Source organism: Bison bison, unplaced genomic scaffold, assembly GCF_000754665.1.
Source record: "Bison bison bison isolate TAMUID 2011002044 unplaced genomic scaffold, Bison_UMD1.0 scf7180017864170, whole genome shotgun sequence".
NCBI classification, from domain to species: Eukaryota; Metazoa; Chordata; class Mammalia; order Artiodactyla; family Bovidae; genus Bison; species Bison bison.
In genome coordinates, this window is record NW_011494742.1 from 869049 (window position 1) to 890718 (window position 21670).

The window sequence follows — 21670 nt, forward strand, 5'->3', positions numbered from 1 at the left end:
CAACTCTCACATCCATACATGACCACAGGAAAAACCATAGCCTTGACTAGATGAACCTTTGTTGGCAAAGTCATGTCTCTGCTTTTCAATATGCTATCTAGGTTGGTCATAACTTTCCTTCCAAGGAGTAAGCGTCTTTTAATTTCATGGCTGCAATCACCATCTGCAGTGATTTTGGAGCCCAGAAAAATAAAGTCTGCCACTGTTTCCACTGTTTCCCCATCTATTTCCCATGAAGTGATGGGACCGGATGCCATGATCTTCGTTTTCTGAATGTTGAGCTTTAAGCCAACTTTTTCACTCTCTTTCACCTTCATCAAGAGGCTTTTGAGTTCCTCTTCACTTTCTGCCATAAGGATGGTGTCATCTGCATATCTGAGGTTATTGATATTTCTCCCGGCAATCTTGATTCCAGCTTGTGTTTCTTCCAGTCCAGCGTTTCTCATAATGTACTCTGCATAGAAGTTAAATAAGCAGGGTGACAATATATAGCCTTGACGTACTCCTTTTTTGGGCTTAGGTGCACCCAATTGTTCCTCAGAAGACTCCTCATTTTTTATAACTTTTTTGGTTTTAGGAGAAACAACTGTCTTTTCACAGGGCTCCTTTAGTTTTTTTTGACCTTTTCGTTTTAGGAGAAATAATGTCATCTTGAGATGGCTCCTCTTTCTTTTTTGCCTTTTTGGATTTAGGATCACTTTTTGGATTTGAGAATTCACATCAACCTCAGAAGGCCCTGCTTTCTTGACCTTTTTGGCTTTGTTGCCAGTTGGCTGTGCGTCATTCCTTGACTTGGGCTTTCTCACACTGTGGTGTTCTTCAGTTGTTAGGTCGCGTCCGCCCCTGACAGCCCCGTGGCCTGCAGCACGCTAGGCTTCTCTGTCCTCCACGGTCTCCCAGAGTTTGCTCAAGTTCAGGTCCATTAAGTCAGTGATTTAACCTCTGCTGCCCCCTTCTCCTTTTGCCCTCAATCTTTCCCAGCATCATGGTCTTTTCCAGTGAGTCAGCTCTTTGCATCAAGTGGCCAAAGTATTGGAACTTCAGCTTCAGCATCAGTCCTTCCAGTGAATATTCAGGGTTGATTTTCTTTAGGATTGAGTGATTTGTTCTCCTTGCTTTTCTTGCTGTACAGACACATGAAATCAACCCCCAGACTCAATTATCACAATCAGCTTTCTCAGCTCCCTGATTCCCATTCTGAGCTATCATGGAGAAGATCCATTCCCCTCCACCCTTATCTGCCCTTTCAGTGAGGGTGTAGTCCTTAGAAGATCTTGTTTTCTGTTTCCTTGTGAGGCTGAAAACCCCACATAAACAGCCCCAGGGAAACTGAGGCTTTTGTTGTGTAGTCTCTAAGTTGTGTCCGACTCTTTAGGACCCCATGGACTGCAGCACCCCAGACTTCCCTATCCTTCACACTCTCCTGGAGTTTGCTCAAATTCATGTCCATTGAGTCGGTGATGCTGTCTCACCATTTCATCCTGTGTTGCCTTATCATCAATTTGATGCTCTGTTTTTCTAGTCTTTCTGCTTCTGACCTCTTTTCTTCCACTGAATGTATGTAGCTATGCATTATCAGAGATGTTGTATTTACTCAGTATATTTAAATGTTTTGTATCAGGAGGCTTATGAGGCTATTAGTCCACCCAATCCAGATTCTTGCAGTAGCCTTCTGTTTCCTCTCATTTCTGTTCCTGCTCATTTGCTAGGGTCTGTCCGCTAAATTGATTCTCCTAAAATTCTGTTTCTTATTCAAAAACTTGGAAGTGTAATAATGTTTTAGCTCAGCATTCAAATGTGTCCGACCCAGAGCACTTCAGTATTACAGGATGGGTTTTTTGGAAGCATCCATCCAACCATGTGGCTCTACTCACTGTAGGCCTACACGTCCTTGGGCCTTCCCACCGCCACTTCTTTCTTATGCTGTTCCACTACGTGGGTGAAGCCTCAGGCCCTTTGTGTTTCCTGCATATCTGTTTACGTGGGTACATTTCCGTCCTGTTTCTAAGTCTTTATAGCACATTGTTGCAGTTCAGATCTGTGGGAAGCAGACGCCATGATGGAGCCAGAATGCTAAGAGGTGCTGGGCGTAATGCCTGTGAAAATAAGAGGGGAAGCAATAGAGGTAGACAAGCAAAGCCTTCACCTCTGGTGCAGGTAGAACACCTGTGAAAGGAGAGCAGGAAGGCAGAGTCTCAATCTGCAGGGGAGATCTGAGGAAGTTTTGGCCAGCCAGATGGGGCGTTGGAGCGCAATGATTCTTTATTGAGGAGCCCAGCCTTGGTGGAAGCACCAGGTCAGTGCTCAGTTGTTGGCTGAGGGCTCCAAGGGAGGAGGATGGCCTTGGCTCAGGTGCTGAAGTGCTGTAGCCTGATCTGTGGCAAGTTCTGTTTGAAGGGAGATCTGAGTGGTGCACCTCCATGGTTGCCGTGTGTTTATGTGGCACGGAGTCCTGGAGTTAACAAGCCGTCCAGTATTTTGGAGAAGGAAATGGCAACGCACTCCAGTATTCTTGCAAGGAAAAATCCCATGAACAGAGGAGCCTGGCGGGCTATAGTCCATGGGTTGGCAAAGAGTTGGGCCCAGCTGAACATGCATGCACACACACATGCATCCAGTATTTTATATATAATAGCATCAGATGATAGATTATGTATTATAATAGTATGTATATATAATATAGCAATAATACGTATGTTAATATATATAGCAGTGATATGTGTTATATGTAAAATTTGTCATCTAATAATACATATATATATATATAGAGAGAGAGAGACTGTTTTTTAGTATAGCTTTAGGTTCCCAGCATAACTGAATGGAAAGTTCAGAGTTTGCATATGCCCTTTGCTCCCTGCTCTGAGTGCGTAGTCTCCCCTCCAGCTCCCCTACTATCACCATCCCCCATCCAAGTTGTACATTTGTTACCCTTGATGAACCTACACTGACACGTTATCGTCCAAAGTCCATAGGACTCATGCTGGGTGTTGTTCATTCTGTGGGTTTGGATAAACGTATAATGATGTGTATCCACCATTACAGTATCCTACAGAGTATTTTCACTGCCCTGAATATCCTGTCCTCTCCTAGTCACCCCTCCTTCCCCACGAGCCTTGGGAGACCACTGATTTCTTTTACTTTCTCCATAGTTTTAGCTTTTCCAGAATGTCATGTAGTTAGGATCATTCATAGTGTTGCTTTCCAGATGGGCTTCTTTTGCTTAGTAATGTGCACTTAGGTTTCTCCATTTTTTTCATGACTTGATAGCTTTCTTCTTTTTAGTGCTGAGTAATACTCCATTCTCTAGATGTACCTCATCCAGTATTTTTGATTGACCTTTACATATCTTATCTCTCTTTCCCTCACCCCTCCCCAGTTGTGATATAAACTCTAGGCATAGAAACATTCTTCTTTTCATTCCCCTAAGATTAGGATAATGCTGTATTCTCACTGTCCACTTGATAAATATTGGTTCAGTGAGTAACATGAAATCCTAATAGTACTCTTTTTTGTTTTTGTTTTGGAAAGGCAGACTTCTAGCTACTTATTACCATCCAGAATGTATTTGTAGTGTGACAAATATTTGAGCATAAAGCTATTGTCACAGAGGCTATTTATTTAGTTTCTTAGTATAAAGGGGCAAGCACTGTCACAGGTTTGTGTATAGAAAATCAAAAAGTGGCCTAGAAGTAAGAAAGTACTTGGCTAATATTAAGAACTGGTAGCTCAGTTCAGACAAGATTGGGCGCGTTCAGGGTGGTATGGCTGTAGGGTAGCTCACTTCAGAGAGAGGAAACAGAAGAACTGTGCATAACAAGATGAAGAATTATTCAATTATAGCCTTTTAGTGAGATTGTCTGATTCAGCTCTCTGCTTTTATTGATTAGAAAAATGAGGACCTGAAAATCAAAAAGAATTCATCTGAGGTCCCAGAACTTATTTGCATCTGGGCTGAAGCTCGTCTGGTCCTAAGAGATTACCTCCTAGACATCTTCTCCTACATGTCCATCCTTATTTAAACAAAACTATCTTTTTTTTCTGTCCATATTTAAACAAATGCTGCCCTTCACCTCTGTTTTAAAAGATTGTTAAAAACATATGTTACTGTTTCATAAGGACTAGGATTGAGGGCACGGGAATGTTAGTGATAAGTCGACTGGTAACACGTGTTGATGCTCATTGGTCATTTTTCACAAGTCAGTGTTGAGAAACTTCCATCAGTCAGTGTTGAGAAACTGCCCTTATTGTGTGTAACTCTCTCTTCTTAGACTAAATTCCATTCCTGTGCATAGAACCAGAAAGTCTGAAAAAATTTGTTCTAGGCTAAATGCCCCTTACATTTGCCACTAGCTGTTGAAGACACTAAAGTAATTGATACTTGTGAGGTTAATACTGAGTGATCAGGTTGCAGAAGAGTATGAGATTCATTTTCAAATGACTTGCTAGAATGATGGTTAACAGTCTAGTTTTATTGCAACAAGTGTTGAGATTTAGTTATTTGGAGTATTTCCTTTTGAGGAACATTAGATTTCTCCAAGGTGCCCAATGAATGGATCAATTGCATGAGACTGAATCCATGGCTAAGGACAACAGACCAAAGGGATGCCTAAAGTTGGTTGGGCTTGTGGAGGTGTATCTGAGTTAAAAAGTCGTATATTTAGAAGTTTTAGGGAAAAACTGCTCACCTTGCTATCTCCCACATACCAGCTTCTCCTTCCAGTTACCCAAGTAAGTAAACTACCATTCTTCGTTATTACTCTGCCATCAGTTTTTTCTCTGGTAGGTGAAAATCTTTGAAACTAGGTAATTATTGAGAACATTAGGTTTTAGACTTTTAGTTCAAATTTGTGGTTTGTGTTAGTTTTTTGTTTGTTTTAAAGATAAACCCAAAGGTATTCAGCTGTATTTTCTTTTTCAATTTTAGATAAGCTCTTGCCTGGTGATGAAGGAGCCCTTCGGTTACATTTGATGCATTACTGTGAAGCATGTACAGCGCCCAAAATGCCAGAGTTCATTCTGTATGCTTTTCACAGTGCCTACCAGAAACTTCCGTGGCGGGACCTGCATCCTGACCAGATGCTCATGGAGGCCTTCTTCAAGGTAAGTCCTTTACTTTCCATGCCACAGCCTGGCGTCTTGGGAGCAGCCTGTTCACTGTGGGTTTTCGGCCCAGTTGCTGTGTGTGCTGGTGTGGACCCTGCTCACATTCTCAATTGCCTGGATGGTGCTTATGTCAAGCAGCAGCCTATGGACATCATTTTACTGTGTTAGTAAGACAGCATTTACAGGACCATTTTTAAAGCTCCCAGAAAGATTTTGTCTGTAATATAGCAGTCATCCCCTTGATGTTCGTGATATTGTCATGGCAGTACATAGTGTAGTGACTTCATCACACTCAGTCTTGGTGTTTCTGTGTATGCACGTATGCATGTTTTTCTATGAAAGTATCATTAAAACTTTTTATTGTTAAATTTCTATTGAAGTAAAATGTAAATCGATACTTAAGCATTAGTTTCTTTAAGTAGTTATGTAAGGGATAATTAGCTTATAGGTGACAAAAGTGTTACTGTAGCAGCCAGTAATGGATCATAGGCATATGAAGACCTGGAATGGCCTGAAAAAGTCCCAGTAAGAATGTGCGAGTTTTTGGAGTAGAAGCAATAGGTACAGAAAACAGGCACAGTAGTGTCACATACTAGTGTGGCGTTTTTGTTGCTGTTCTTAAGTTTCTGTTTTAAAAAAGTCTTTAATCTGTCTTAGCTTTTTATGATCACTTTAGTTTATTTGTTCATAGTCACCAGTTCATTTGTGTTCATTGTTAACCTAATATCACATTTATTATTGAGACACTTTAAGTGCTTTAATTATTGCAGACCCATAATTATTTATGACACTGAGTAAAATCTAACGCAGTCTTTTAGTGTTCCAATGGTGTTCTTGTCAGCCACACCTCTGTAGCTGAGCTCTAAGGAAAGCTGAGGACAGTTGTCTTAGTAAAATAAAAGGTTAAAAATGATTTTATAGCTAGGTTTAGTATATGAGACAGGCATTACGTAAATATTCATCATTATTATGAATACAGAATTGAACCTTTGTTTAAAGAGCTGTAAGAGAACGTATAAGAGGGCAGCATTAGCTATATGACAGATTAAATAGAATGGTCCATAAAGGGTTGCTGTAGACTTTGTATCTCTAGTAGCTTTAGTCTAAGGATAGATGACTGCCCTGCCCAGAAGCTGGGAAGCTTTTAGTTCCATGAGTCTGGTGGCGTAGTAAAGTATGGTTTTGAGGGGGTTGAGGGTCAAGATAGAGAATAGATTAAAAAGGAGGATGAAAAAGGGAGAAAGAGTAAATAGCATAATTATGGTAATAACTGGAAGACATGAATCATCATCAGATTCCATTGATTGTGATTTGACAAATGGAGTTGAGCTTTTTAATCTCCTTTTAAAAAAAGGAAAAATTTATAGCTAGACATATTTTATTTTAAACAGGCTTGAAATTGACTCGTAAGAGATAACTTTGATATTGATTATATAGTAATACTTTATAATACATTTGCCCCCCCATCCCTAATATAGTTTAAATAGGACTTAATTAAACATTATGCAGTCATCAAAAATTATGAAGACTAATGATACAGAGATGTACTTATAATGTAACATTATCCTAAAAAGGCCATATGAAAATTACATGTGCTAATATAATAGTCTCGAGGTATGGCCCCAGGACCAGCAACGTCAGTACCACCTGGGAACTTGTTAACTCCAGATACAGGACATTAGGAATTCTGTGGATGCACCCACCCCTCCCCACCCCCGACAGGTCCTCCGGGTGGTCCTGGTGCGTGCTCAGCTTTGGGCAGCAGTGACTAGTAAATCTGTCACCTTGGTCTTGCCTGCACCTCTGAGGACTGCGGTAGGCTCCCTTGAGCACCGGTGACTAACTGTGGCAGAGGTTTGTCACCCTGCCTGGAGCTAGGAAAGATCATTCCTCTCCTGTTAAGACTTAGTGGAATAAATAATGAACTCCAAATAAGCTGAAAGATGTTCCACGCATCGAACATGGGAGGAAAAATAAATATTAAGTCTAAATCTCTGGAGTAGGGGATGGAGTTATAAATAATTTTTATAATCTGGGGAGAAAGTGTAATTCAAAAGATATAATTTAGTAAACATTGATGTATATACATTTTCAAGATACATAGATAGCTAAAAGCGTTGTTTCCTTTTAGGTGGAGCGAGGAAGCCCCAAGAGCTGCTTCTTGTTTTTGGGGTCTGTTCTCTGTGAAGTCAACTGGGTCAGCGTGCTCTCTGATGCCTGGAGTCCCAGTCCCCGCCCAGAGACCCGGGGCATGGTTGTCTGCCTCCTTTTCATGATGATTTTATTGGGAAAGGAAGATCAATTGGTGGACCAAACAGTAAGTTTTTAGAGAGCCTGTGATCGAGTCTTGGCGAGTTCCTTAGATCCTCACTCTGTATGAAGCTGCTGCTTTTCCGTTTGCCCAGTGCCTCTTTCGGTTTGAATAGATGCATGGCCTGTGGGATGCGCCTTCAACTAGCTGCCTGGTTTTCACAGACAGTTCATAGTCTAAGGGAACCATACCAAGTTATAGTATTAAAATCAGTTTCACTTTACATCTCATTAATTGCTGTTCTACCACAGGATCATAGAGTTTCTTTGAAAACTGGATTCTGAATACTTTCAAATCTTAACATTAATGTGTTTTGCCAAGACTTCAGTTACTACTTTCATGAGTACTTCTGCCTTGAGCAATCTGATGTCTTAACTCTTCTATGCTCATAATACACAATGTTAGTGGTCACTCCATAGACTCAGTAAAGACATATTTCTGGCAAAATGGGAGTGCTGGAACTAAAGGAATGTGTGTTTTCATTTTTAGGATTCTCCTCTACTTACTCTGCTTGGACAGACAAGCTCACTGTCGTGGCATCTTGTGGATATTGTGTCATATCAGAGTGTGCTGGGTTATTTCAGCAGCCATTACCAGCCGTCTGTCATCCTGGCAAAGGAATCTTCTGCTGAATTAATTGTGAAGCTCTTGAAAGTGTCTGCAGGCCTTTCTGTTCCTACTGACAGCCAGAAACATCTTGTAAGTTAAGTGCGTGCTGTGGAAGGCAGAGTGTTCTTCAGGGCTGGTCGTGTTAGTGCCGCTGACTGTCTTGAACCCTGCAATGGCTCAGTAGAAAAAGCTGAGGGATGTATATATCATTTGGGCTTCTTGGGTCTTTTAGTTTCATTTATTTCTTCTAGTAAGCCTTTACCTGCTAGCAGTGCCACATGCTAACAAGAGGTGAAAAGGATTAAGGGACAGCAGTGGCCATTGGTTTGCTGATCTGAGTGTCATTGTCAACAGAATGGCAGCAAATAATGAACATAAGTTTAAGGTCTGCAAACTCATATCCCCAATTCACTGTCATTCTTTGGCTTTCTCACCTGAACTGAAAATAATACCTTACCTTTAATGTATTCTGAAGATTAAGCAATGAACATAAAATTATTGGAAAAGTTCCTGGCAAGTACTTAGTGTATGGTTAATGTTATTAACCGGAGAAGGCAATGGCACCCCACTCCAGTACTCTTGCCTGGAAAATCCCATGGATGGAGGAGCCTGGTAGGCTGCAGTCCATGGGGTCGCTAAGAGTCGGGTACGACTGGGCGACTTTACTTTCACTTTTTCCTTTCATGCATTGAAGAAGGAAATGGCAGCCCACTCCAGTGTTCTTGCCTGGAGAATCCCAGGGACAGAGGAGCCTGGTGGGCTGCCGTCTGTGGGGTTGCACGGAGTCGGACACGACTGAAGTGACTTAGCAGCAGCAGCAATGTTATTAACACAGTAAAAACTGCTCCTGGGCTTTGGGAGAATGTGGGTTCTAGTCTGAGTGTTATGAAAGACTTCTGTTCCCCGACACAGGGCCCTCAGACATGCCTTTCCTCACGTGGCTCCCTGCTCTGTTCTCTCCACTCCCTGTTGAGGCAGTCAGTGCAGTGCTGTGCTCCCAGGGAATATTCAGTTAACACTGTTGGCATGAACTTATTTGAATGATCGTTTTTTTATTGTCAGGATGCAGTTCCAAAATGCCAAGCCTTCACTCATCAGATGGTTCAGTTCCTCAGCTCCCTGGAACAAAATGGAAAAATCACCTTAGCAGTCCTTGAACAGGAAATGTCTAAGCTCTTGGATGATATCATCATTTTTAACCCACCTGGTAAGTTACTTTGGAGAAGTCATGCATTCACTCAGTAAATGATTTCCTGCTGTGTGTAAGACATTTTGAGATCAGGATGATGGTCAGGACACTGTCATTCTGTTTGCAGAGAAGCTGATGCTGGACACTTGTCATCTCAGCATGGTGGGGGCCTGAATTGTAAGGACCTGAGGGAGGGGAGATGCTGTCAGGTGCTGCTGGGACGTTAAGTGGACCGAGGGCCGAGCTAGACCAGTCACCGTGATGATTAAGAGATAACCGGAGACTGCCGTGAGCAGCCTTCCTGGATGTTTAGCTCTGAACTTGGAGGGCACTTCAGAATCACCTGTAGGCTTGTAAGGAAACTTTATATGAGAATTTATACTCCCAGCAGTTTGGTGAACTGGACATCCTGACTGCCTCTCCTGCTAAAAACAGCTTGGAATGCTGGATAAATAAAATGTTTTTAAGAAACCAAAAATTAAATGTATTGACAAGTTGGCAGAAAATCTCAGAAGTCAGAAAGTAAGTGAAAAGAGGAGCCCATGAAAATAGATGGAGTGTTGAGGCTGCCTTTTAGCATGCAGGCTTTTACTGACCTTCTTTGGATTAGGGGAGGCTGTAAAGCCCAGGCCCTGCCTAGACTGGGAGCCTTGAAAAGAGCTCCCACGTAGAACCACACAGGACAGTATCCTCAGGGTAAGGATGAATTAGAAATGAACCTGCTCTGAGAAAGGAAGATGGCAATCCTCAGGTTCGTTAAACCCAGCAAATCCCAAGCAAGGTAAATAGAACACCTGTACATACTGTAATGAGACTCCAGAAGCACTGGTGAAAAAAGAAAAACATTACACTGACACCTGGCTTCCCAGTGGTGTCAGTGGAGATGCCGGACGGCGCAGCCGCACCTTCAGCGTGCTATGAGGAGACGAGGATGTAAAGCAAGAGCAGCCGGCGTTCAAGGAGAAGGACGCAATGAAGGTGTTTTCCTTGAAGCCTGAGAATGTTTGTCCCGGTGGACATCACTAAAGGAAGTATCAACTAGAGCATGTTCTTCAGGGAAAAGTGGGGTGGTCACAAGTGAGAGGCTTGATTTCAAGAAGGAAAATAAGCAGAGAAAGTAATGAAGTATGGGTAAATATAAACTAAACTGCTGATATAAACCTACAGTTAATCATTTAGGGATTTAAAAAGCAAAAGCTAGAATTAAATTATATGACCACAAATATATATAAGTTAAGAAGGGAGTTGAGTTAAAAGCATCCTAAGGTTTTAATACTGTTTGAGGGGGTCAAGAAATTGGTTAAATGTATGTCTTGATAGAATATGAATTGTAAAAATTCTAAGCAGTTCACCAAAAGAAAGAAAGAAAATATGTAATTTCTGAGTCAGTAGAAAGAGATAAAAAGGATTGACCAAAATATGTTCAATCCAATGAAGGCAAGAAGCATGTGGAGAATAGTCTTTGGACACAGTGAGGAAAGGAGTTATGCTATGCTAAGTCGCTTTAGTCGTGTCCGACTCTGTGCGACCCCAGAGACGGCAGCCCACCAGGCTCCTCCGTCCCTGGGATTCTCCAGGCAAGAGCACTGGAGTGGGTTGCCATTTCCTTCTCCAATGCATGGAAGTGAAAAGTGAAAGTGAAGTCGCTCAGTCGTGTCCGACTCTTCGCGACCCCATGGACTGCAGCCTACCAGGCTCCTCCGTCCATGGGATTTTCCAGGCAAGAGTACTGGAGTGGGGTGCCATTGCCTTCTCCAGAGGAAAGGAGAGGGTGGGACAAATTGATATATTGGTAAATATAAATGGAAAGATGGTCAAGTTAAAAGACAGAGATTGTCAGATTGCATTAATAATCAACAGCATCTAGTTTTAAGCTATTCATAAGTATATCTACATCATAGGATATAGAAAGATTTCTACAAGGCAATCATGTTAGGCAGATTAAAATAGAAAACTGATGTTGTTGTATCTATATGAGATAGATAGGACTGTAAGGCAGAAAGCATTACAAAGCCAAATGATCTTCAGTGTGTTTTCCCACCCTGAAGTTGCATGAAGAATATATACATATATAAACAAGAAAAAAACATTATTAGAAATCAGAGGGCTTTCCTGGTGGCTCAGTGGTAAAGAATCTGCCAATGCAGGTGACGTGGGTTTGATCTCTGATCTGGGAAGATCCCACATGCCACAGAACAACTGTTCCCTTGTGCCAGAACTACTGAGCCTGTGCTCTAAAGCCCAGGAGCCCTGAAGCCCACCTGCCACAAGTGCTGAAGCCCTAGAGCCCGTGCTCCGCAGCAGGAAAAGCCGCCACAATGAGAAGTTTGGGCTCTGAAAGTAGAGAGTAGCCCCTGTTTGCTACAATTAAAGAAAGGCCTGCACAGCAGTAAAGACCCAGCACACCCAAAAATAAATAAATATAAGTAAAATTATTAAAAGAGAAATGAAGAGAGTCACTGGAAATTGATGTGAGGTTCAGTTCACTGGGAAGAAAATGCATAAGGTGAAAATTGACAGAGCTAGGAAGAAAAATGTCAAATTCGCTCATAGAGATTTTGACACGTCTGACAGTAACTGATAGGTCACATAGACAGAGAATCAGTTAGACTGTAGGATGTCTGTATAGCACAGATGGATGTAGTGAGTATGTGGAGAATGATATACCCTGTAAGTGCAGAATGTACACTGTATCAGTCTTACACTGAACAGTTAAGCAACTTGACCCATTACTGGGATTAAAGTATGTCTTCCGTGCATGCTCAGTCACTCAGTCATGTCCAGTTCTTTGCAGCCCCATGGAGTGTAGCCCACCAGGCTCTTCTGTTCATGAAATTTTGAATAACTGGAGCGGGTTGCCATTTCCTCCTCCAAGGAATCTTCCTGGCTCAGGTATCAAACCCACATCTCCTACATTGGCAGGCAGATTCTTTACCACTGTGCCACCTGGGAAGCCCCAAAACGTGTCTTAATCAGTTCTAAAGGACTGGTATCAAACAGATTACATATTCTAACCACAGTGCAATGAACTTAAAAGTCAGTAACAAAATATAACCAAGAGGGGAAAAAAAACGTACATTGGAAATGAAGAGGAAAACTTTTAAGTAACTGATGGCCAAAGGAACAATAATAATAGAAACTTAAAATATTTAGAACTGATTTTAAGAAAGAACATTAAAAATTAATTAAACATTGAGCTTAAGATATTGTAAAAAGAACCATAAAATACAATCAAAATCTATTTAGAAAGGAGATAATAAAGAGAAGATAAATAGGAGACTAAGAATGAACGATGAAACTGGTAAATATAAAGGGCAAATCTAAATGAAATCTGACGTCATGTAGATTAATTAGTGATTTGTTGTATCATGGCAACAGTTGAGAAGATGATAGGAGTTAACATCGTCTGGGAGCCAATTAACCTCAGACTTTTAAGAATACATGATATAATTTGTATGATAACCACTTCGAAAATGTTATTTAATTTACAATGAATATTTAACTTCCAAACTAAAGAAAAAGTAGAATAACAAGAAATAATCCCTTAAAAAAAAAAAGAAATAAAAGAGAGCAAAAGGAATGTAGAATAGGAGGAACAAATTGGAAGCATATAGTAATTAAGATGGGCTTCCCAGGTAGCACTAGTGGTAAAGAAGCTGCCTGCTAATGTGAGAGGCATAAGAGATGTGGGTTTGATCCCTGGGTCGGGAAGATCCTCTGGAAGAGGGTATGGCAATTCACTTCAGTATTCATGCCTAGAGAATCCGTTGGCAGAGGAATCTGATTGGCTGTGCTCCATAGGGTCACACAGAGTCAGACACGACTGAAGCGACTTAGCATGTACGCACAGTAAGTAAGATGGGCTTCCCAGGTGGCTCCAGTGGTAAAGAACCCACCTGCCAGTGCCGGAGACATAGAGATGGGCTTCCATGCCCTGGAGGAGGGCAGGGCAACCTACTCCAGTATTCTTGCCTGGAGAATACCATGGACAGAGAAGCCTGATGGGCCACAGTCCATAGGGTGACAAAGAATCGGACACGACTTAGCACAGCATGCACATCAGTAATTACATTAAATACGACTACGATTGTCACAGTGGATACAATAAGGAAGAAACAGACAACCCAGTAGAAAAAAAAATAAACGAGACCCTTAAATTGACATGCTACAAAAGAGAATATTCAAATAACAAATAAACATGTGAAAACATGCTAAACCTTGTTAATATTCAAGGAGATGTAAATTAAGAACTCAATGATATACTCTATCACACCCCTGAGAATAGATAAAATTGAAAAGGTTTCAATATTAAGTGTTGGTGAGGATGTGTATAACTCTCATATACTGCTGAGTACAGAGTAAGTGGGTGCAACCATTTTTATTTTTAAATATTTTATTTTTAATTGGAGGATAATTACTTCACAGTATTGTGATGGTTTCTGCCATACGTCAATATGAATCAGCCATGGGCATGCGTATGTCCCCTCCCTCTTGAACCTCCCTTCCACCTCCCTCTCCATGCCACCTCACCTGTTTAGGTTGTCACAGAGCACTGGCTTTGGGTTTCCTGCATCAGACAGCAAATTCCCATGGCTCTCTGTTTCACATATGGTAATGGATATGTTCTAGTGCTACTCTCAAATCATCCCACCCTCACCTTCCCTCACTGTGTCCAAAAGTCTGTTCTTTATGTCTGCGTCTCCTTTGCTGCCCTGCAAATAGGATCACGAGTACCATCTTTCTAAATTCCATATATATATACTTTTATATGTGATATTTGTCTTTTTCTTTCTGACGTCACTCCATATAATAGGCTGTAGGTTCATCTACTTCATTAGAACAGACTCAGATGTGTTTCTTGTTATAGCTGAGTGATATTCTATTGTGTATGTGTACCAAAGCTGCTTTATCCATTCACCTGTCAGTGGACATCTAGGTTGCTTCCATGTCCTAATTATTGTAAATAGTGCTGCAATGAACATTGGGGTACATGTGTCTTTTTCAGTTATGGTTTCCTCAGGGTATATGCTCAGTAGAGGGATTGCTGGCTCATATGGTAGTTTTATTCCTGGTTTTTTAAGGAATCTCCATACTGTGCTCTAGGGTGGCTGTATCAATTTGCATTCCCACCAACAGTGCAAGAGGTTTCCCTTTTCTCCACACCTTCTCCAGCATTTATTCTTTTTGATAACAGCCATTCTGACGGGTGTGAGATGATACGTCATTGTAGTTTTTTTTTAATGGATTTATTTTTAATTGCAGGATAATTGCTTTACAGTATTGTGTTGGCTTCTACCAAACATCAACATGAATCAGCCGTAGGTTTACCTGTGTCCCCTCCCATTTCAACATCCCTTCCACCTCCTTCCCCATCCCACCCCTCTACTCATTGTAGTTTTGATTTGCATTTCTTTAATAATGAGTGATGTTGAGCATCTGTTCATGTGTTTGTTAGCCATCTATATGTCTTTTTTGGAGAAATGTCTATTTAAGTCTCCTGCCCACTTTTTGATTGGGTTGTTCGTTTTTCTGTATTGAGCTGTCTGTATATTTTGGAGATTAATCCTTTGTCAGTTGTTTCATTTGCTATTATTTTTTCCCATTCTGAGGATTATCTTTTCACCTTGCTTATAGTTTCCTTTGTTGTACAAAAGCTTTTAAGTTTAATGAGGTCCCATTTGTTTATTTTTGTTTTTATTTCCATTATTCTAGGAGGTGTGTCATAGATGATCTTGCTGTCGTTTATGTCAAAGAGTGTTCTGCCTATGTTTTCCTCTAAGAGTTTTACAGTTTCTGGTCTTACATTTAGATCTTTAATCCATTTTGAGTTTGTTTTTATGTATGGTGTTAGGAAGTGTTCTAATTTCATTCTTTTACACATTGCTGACCAGTTTTCCCAGCACCACTTACTGAAAAGACTGTCTTTTCTCTATTGTATAGTTTTGCCTACTTTGTCAAAGATAAGGTGCCCATAGGCACGTGGATTTATCTCTGGGCTTTCTGTCTTGTTGCACTGGTGTATATTTCCCTTTTTGAACTAGTACCATACTGTCTTGATGATTGTAGCTTTGTAATATAGTCTGAAGTCAGGAAAGTTGATTCCTCTAGCTCCATTCTTCTTGTCTAAATTGCTTTGGCTATTTGGAGTCTTTTGTGTTTTCATACAAATTGTGGAATTAATTTGTTCCAGTTCTGTGAAAAATACCATTGGTAGTTTGATAGGGGTTGCACTGGATCTGTAGATTGCTTTGGGTATAGTCATTTTCACAATATTGATTCTTCCAATCCAAAAACATGGTATATCTCTCCATCTGTTTGTGTTGTCTTCATTTTCTTTCATCAGTGTCTTAAATGTTTCATCATTTTTAAACATGTACATGTTTGAATGTTTAATCATTTCATCATTTTTAAACATTTGGCATCATCTACTAGTTTGCATATCCCATGGCTCAGAATTTCACTTCTTGGTATGCAGCCAAAGAAATGTTTCCTTGTGCCACGGGAAACATGAACAATGTCCCTGTGCATATGAGGGCAGCCAAACTGGGAGCAAGTCCTGTGTTCAGTAGGCAAGATGAAGTATTATATATTCACATAATGAAATGCTCTATAACAGTGAGAATTGCACCAGCACAGATGAATCTCAAACATTTTTTTTGTTGTTGTTTATTTAGATACTATTTGAAAGTAGGCAACGGTAGTTTTTAGGGAAGCATACTAGTAGAACACTGGTGTGACTATTTGAGTTGGTTGGACAGGGGAACAGAAAAACCAGTTGAAATTTCTTGGACATATCTGTGATATAGATTTATCACAGAGCGTATCTAAAATGGTAGTTAAAATGTAGATTCTGAAGTGACTGCCTGGCTTTGTGACCTTGAACGTACGTGTGACCTCATCTGCATAGAAAGGATAATAATTGTTCCTGTGTTGTTGTTGTTCACTTGCCATTTGTGTCCGACTCTGTGACCCCATGGACTGCAGCACACCAGACCTGCCTGTCCCTCACCGTCTCCCAGAGCTTGCCCAAGTTCATGTCCATTGCATCAATGATGCCATCCAGCCATCTCATCCACTGATGCCCTCTTCTCCTACTGTCCTCAAGCTTTCCAAGCATCAGGGTCTTTTCTAGTGAGTCAGTTGTTCACATCAGGTGACCAAAATATTGGAGCTTCAGCTTCAGCTTCAGTCCTTCCAATGAGTATTTGGGGTTAACTTCCTTTAAGATGACTGGTTTGATCTCCTTGCTGTCCAAGGGACTCTGAAAGACTCTTCTCTAGCACCGCAGTTCAAAGGCATCAATTCTTCAGCACTCTGCGTTCTTTACTGTCCAGCTATCACAACTGTACGTGCCGACTGGAAAGACTATCGCCTTGGCTATACAGACCTTTGTCAGCAAAGAGAGATCTTTGCTTTTCAACGCACTATCTAGGTTTGTCATCGCTTTCCTGCCAACAAGCAATTGTCTTCTGATTTCATGGCTGCAGTCACTATCTGCAGTGATTTTAGAATCCAAGAAGAGGAAATCTGTCACTGCTTCCACCTTTTCCCCTTCTTTTTGCCGAGAAGTGATGGGGCTGCTGCCATGACCTTAGTTTTTTTAATATTTAGTTTTAAGCCAGCTTTTTCACTCTCCTCCTTCACCCTTATCAAGTTATTTAGTTCCTCTTCGCTTTCTGCCATTAGCGTGGTATCATCCGCGTATCTGAGATTTTTGGTGTTTCTCTTGCCAATCTTGATTCCAGCTTATAACTCATCCAGCCTGGCATGTCTCATGATGTGCTCAGCATATAAGTTAAATAAATGTGGTGACAGCGAACAACCTTGTTGTACTCCTTTCTCAGTTAGGAAGCAACAGTCAGAATCCTGTATGGAACAACTGACTGGTTCATGATTGAGAAAGAATTGTCCCTGTATTGTATAGATATTTTAAGTATGGAATGAGATAATATAGCTAAAGCAATAACATGGAAAGTCAGCAACACTTAGTGACTGTTAAAAGAAAAAAAAGAAAAATTAGCAGACAATACTGGAGAAATTGATTTAGAGTTGGTCTTATGTAACTGGACCCAGAAGATTGAATAATAGCCAGGCAAAACAATGAAGGGCACTCTCAGTTCAGTTCAGTTGCTTAGTCTTGTCCGACTCCATGGATTGCAGCAGGCCAGGCCTCCCTGTCCACCAACTTCCAGAGGTCACTGATGTCCATTGAGTCAGTGATGCCATCCAGCCACCTCATCTTTTGTCGTCCCCTTCTCCTCCTGCCTTCAATCTTTCCTAGCATCAGGGTCTTTTCAAATGAGTTAGTTCCTCACATCAGGTGGCCAAAGTATCAGCTTCAGCATCAGCCCTTCCAAGGAATATTCAGGACTGATTTCCTTTAGGACTGGTTGGATCTCCTTGCTGTCCAAGGGACTCTCAAGAGTCTTCTTCAACACCACAGTTCAAAAGCATCAATTCTTTACCACTCAGCTTTCTTTATAGTCCAGCTCTCACATCCATACATGACTACTGGAAAAACCATAGCTTTGACTTGATGGACCTTTGTTGGCAAAGTAATGTCTCTGCTTTTGAATATGCTGTCTAGGTTGGTCATAACTTTTCTAACCAAGGAGCAAGCATCTTTTAATTTCATGGCTGCAGTCACCATCTGCAGTGATTTTGGAGCCCCCCAAAATAAAGTCTGTCACTGTTTCCATTGTTTCTCCATCTATTTGCCATGAAGTGATGGGACCAGATGCCATGATCTTAGTTTTCTGAATGTTGAGCTTTAAGCCAACTTTTTCACTCTCCTCTTTCACTTTCGTCAAGATGCTCTTTAGTTCTTTGCTTTCTGCCATAAGTGTGGTGTCATCTGCATATCTGAGGTTGTTGATATTTCTCCCGGCACTCTTGATTCCAGCCTGTACTTCATCCAGTCCAGCATTTCTCATGATGTACTCTGCATATAAGTTAGATAAGAAGGGTGGCAATATATAGCCTTGACTTACTTTCCTGATTTGGAACCAGTCTGTTCTGTGTCCAGTTCTAACTGTTCCTGACCTGCATACAGATTTCTCAGGAGGCAGGTCAGGTAGTCTGGTATTCCCATCTCTTTAACAAGTTTCCACAGTTTGTTGTGATCCACACAGTCAAAGGTTTTTGCGTAGTCAGTAAAGCAGGAGTAGATGTTTTTCTGGAACTCTTGCGCTTTTTCAATGATCCAATGGATGTTGGCAATTTGATCTCTGGTTCCTCTGCCTTTTCTGAATCCAGCTGGAGCATCTGGAAGTTCATGGTTCATGTACTGTAGAAGCCTGGCTTGGAGAATTTTGAGCATTACTTTGCTAGCATATGAGATGAGTGCAGAATGCATTCTAGAAACATCTTAATCAGAAGAATGGCATACTAGAAACTTCTTAATCAGAATCAGTTCTGGTTTTTAAGGAAATATTTGTTGGCTCAGTTGATGGTGAATGGGAAGGGGAGAGGCTGCAATCTATTAGGCTTATTGGAATCATTTTTGTTCCCATGAGTCATAATTAAAAGATAGATTAAAGTCACTATTCACAGATGTAAACTGGTATATATAGAATGGATAAACAACAGGTCCTCCTGTAGAGCACAGGGAACTAAATTCAATATCATGTGGTAGCCATAATGGAAAAGAATATGAAAAAATCTGTGTGTGTGTTTATGTGTGTATTTATCTGAGTCACTTGCTGTATGGCAGTAATTAATACAACATTGTAGGTCAATTATACTTCAATAAAAAATATTTTTTAAAAAAATCAGGAAAAATTGGGGGGTAAAAAAGGTTTTAAGGTCTTGCAGGAGTTCCTGCTTTGCTCTTCAAAGTGTTTATGTACCATATCCTATCCGTAAAATCTAAGCACTATCCAGGATTTTCTTTCGGGCCCCTGCAGAGCAGCTGCTTTGAAACACTGTTGTCCCTTCATCACGTTCACGTCATCACACCAGCAGCCTTTGGCACGTATGTGTTTGTGTTCCCTTTTAGACCTGGACAGCCAGACCCGCCACATGGCCCTCAGCAGCCTCTTCATGGAAGTCCTGATGATGATGAACAACGCGACTGTCCCAACTGCAGAGTTCCTCCGAGGCAGTATCCGGACCTGGATTGGGCAAAAAGTGCATGGGCTGGTGGTGCTGCCTCTGTTAACAGCCGCCTGCCAGAGCCTGGCTTCTGTCCGCCACATGGCCGAGACGACGGAAGCCTGCATCACTGCTTACTTCAAAGAGGGTAAGAGCATCCTCTTACCCTCAGTAGGCTCTCAGTTGATCCATCTTCTCCAGGGAAGATTAGGTGGCTCAGTAGTAAAGAATTGCCTGCAAGAGACTCAGGTTTGATCCCTGGGTTGAGAAGATCCCCTGGAGTAGGAAATGGCAACTCACTCCCAATATTCTTGCCTGGAAAATCCCATGGACAGAGGAGCCTGATGGGCTGTAGTCCATGAGATTACAAAGAGTCAGACACGACTGAGTGACTGAGCACATACACTGAAGGAGATACCTTTTCCAGACCCTTCCTGTTGAAGGATTGTACCACTCTAATATCTCTGTAAATGTTGTTGATGTTTCAGGATATAGTTTGTTTTCTTCCTGAAGATCTATAGTCAGCATGAGAACCTTTGGCCCATGTTGCTACCATCTTGTTTCAAGGAAGGTAACCTCTGACTCGTTAAAATGAGGGGTTTTGCAGTGTCAGACCAATCCTTGTATGATAGGTAAATTGTGTACGTCATAGGCCTAGTCATAGTCCTAAAAGCAAATGCTATAAACCAGAATCTTTGTAATTATCCACTGTATTAATTTCCTCTATTTTGTCACTTGTTACAATTTTTCTTAGGTCCTTTTATTGCTTTTTGTCATATATTTTAAACTATTATGAAGAAGTTCTCTCCCTTACCCCCATGCCCATTCCTGATGTGTCTTTATTTCCTAGCTGTACACTTGCAGATTCTGGCAACAGCTTGGCCTGGTTAAGAACTGCTCAGAGCAGTGCCTCTTAACTGCTGCCCAGATATACATCTTCGTGCTCACAGGAAGGGGAGGAAGAGTGCTGGAGTGGGAATGCCAGGGGCTCCTGTGACCTGCCCCTGCCTCCTTTGCAGCACACGGGGATCCATGCTCCCGTGTCCCCCATGGAAGGCTCTGTGGTGTCACCAGGCCACCATACTCTCGTTCCCGCCCCCAGAATTGAGAAGCATCAGGACAACCCTCTTGCTCCAAATTTGTTTACTCTTTGTTCCTGAAATCAAATTCGTTTTTTCCCTTTATGAAACATTTTCAAGAATTTGTGTATTTAAGATAGGAGTCAAATGAAACTTTGATGCTTAAAAAAATACTTACGATGGATAAAGTAATAATAATATCCCCCAGAAAAGCTGAAGTGTTCATAACATACTTAAAAATGGTATTCGGTAAAATTAAAATTCTTAGATGACTGGGACAGGCAGTGTCTGTGATTTTAATGGTCATAGTATGGTGAAAGAGGGATTTATGAAAAAGCAGCCAGCCACATGCCTGACTTCTTAACCCTTGGAACTGGCAGCCAGGACACAGGCATTTAGCCTGAGGGCTTGCAGTCCAAACCGTGAAGCGTTGTCAGGCCCTCCGAGGCCAAGGTGAGCGGTGTTTTCTCGACATAAAGCTTTTAAATTTTAAAGTGAAAGGTTCATCAGAGTAGTTAGGAAGTTTGATTCTTGCTCTTACCCTGTTCTCTCCTCTCGGTGTTCTTTTCTTAGGCTCCCTCAAACAGAATCTAGGATGGGGCCCCATTCTGGTGTCCCTTCAGGTTCCCGAGCTCACCATTGAAGAGTTTCTGCAGGAGTGCCTGTCCCTTAGCAGCTACTTGACTCTCTACGTCTACTTGCTTCAATGTCTAAATAGCGAGCAGACGCTAAGGAACGAAATGAAAGTGCTGCTTCTCTTAAGCAAGTGGTTGGAACAGGTATATCCGAGGTATGCTGATCTTCCAGTTGCTACAGCCAACCCACAGGTTGGAATAGCCGGAAATTTGGGCTTAGATTAGTGTCCATTTCAGTGCAGAGACCCAAGTGATACATAAGAAACAAACAAGGCTGTTTGGGGAAGATTTTCCTTACATGGACCGATTTTCTGAGCAGGCTTTTGATTTCCTAAAACAGGCATTTTTGAAGCACCACCTTTAGCTTTGATTCAGTTAAGTAGGTAGGGGTAGCAGCGTTTATCTCACTTGAGTGCAAGGACATCGAGCTCATATACGGCAACCAGCACGTAGAAGGCGCCGTGAATATCAGCTGCTCCTGTACTGTCCCAGTACTTTATTAACATCGTAACTTGTCAGCCTAAGCTTTTAAAGGGCGCAGTGTCCCTAATACTGAAAGCTCCCGTGTGGACTTCTGGTTAAATGAGGGTGGAAAGAATCTCTTCCTGATTAATTCTCCCCACCCACACCCCCTAACTCCTCAGCTCTATGC

At 41.5% G+C, this 21670-nt stretch overlaps 1 protein-coding gene across 1 annotated transcript in view; it reads left to right on the top strand.

Annotated features, from left to right (window-relative positions):
- Positions 1 to 21670, top strand: part of EPG5 (ectopic P-granules autophagy protein 5 homolog (C. elegans)) — a 133103-nt gene that overhangs the window by 101897 nt on the left and 9536 nt on the right. The window contains exons 37-43 of the mRNA XM_010842036.1: positions 4925 to 5100; positions 7235 to 7420; positions 7904 to 8113; positions 9086 to 9230; positions 19210 to 19452; positions 20957 to 21242; positions 21491 to 21509. Of these exons, the coding sequence (XP_010840338.1) occupies positions 4925 to 5100; positions 7235 to 7420; positions 7904 to 8113; positions 9086 to 9230; positions 19210 to 19452; positions 20957 to 21242; positions 21491 to 21509 (1265 nt within the window). The remainder of the gene's footprint in view (positions 1 to 4924; positions 5101 to 7234; positions 7421 to 7903; positions 8114 to 9085; positions 9231 to 19209; positions 19453 to 20956; positions 21243 to 21490; positions 21510 to 21670) is intronic.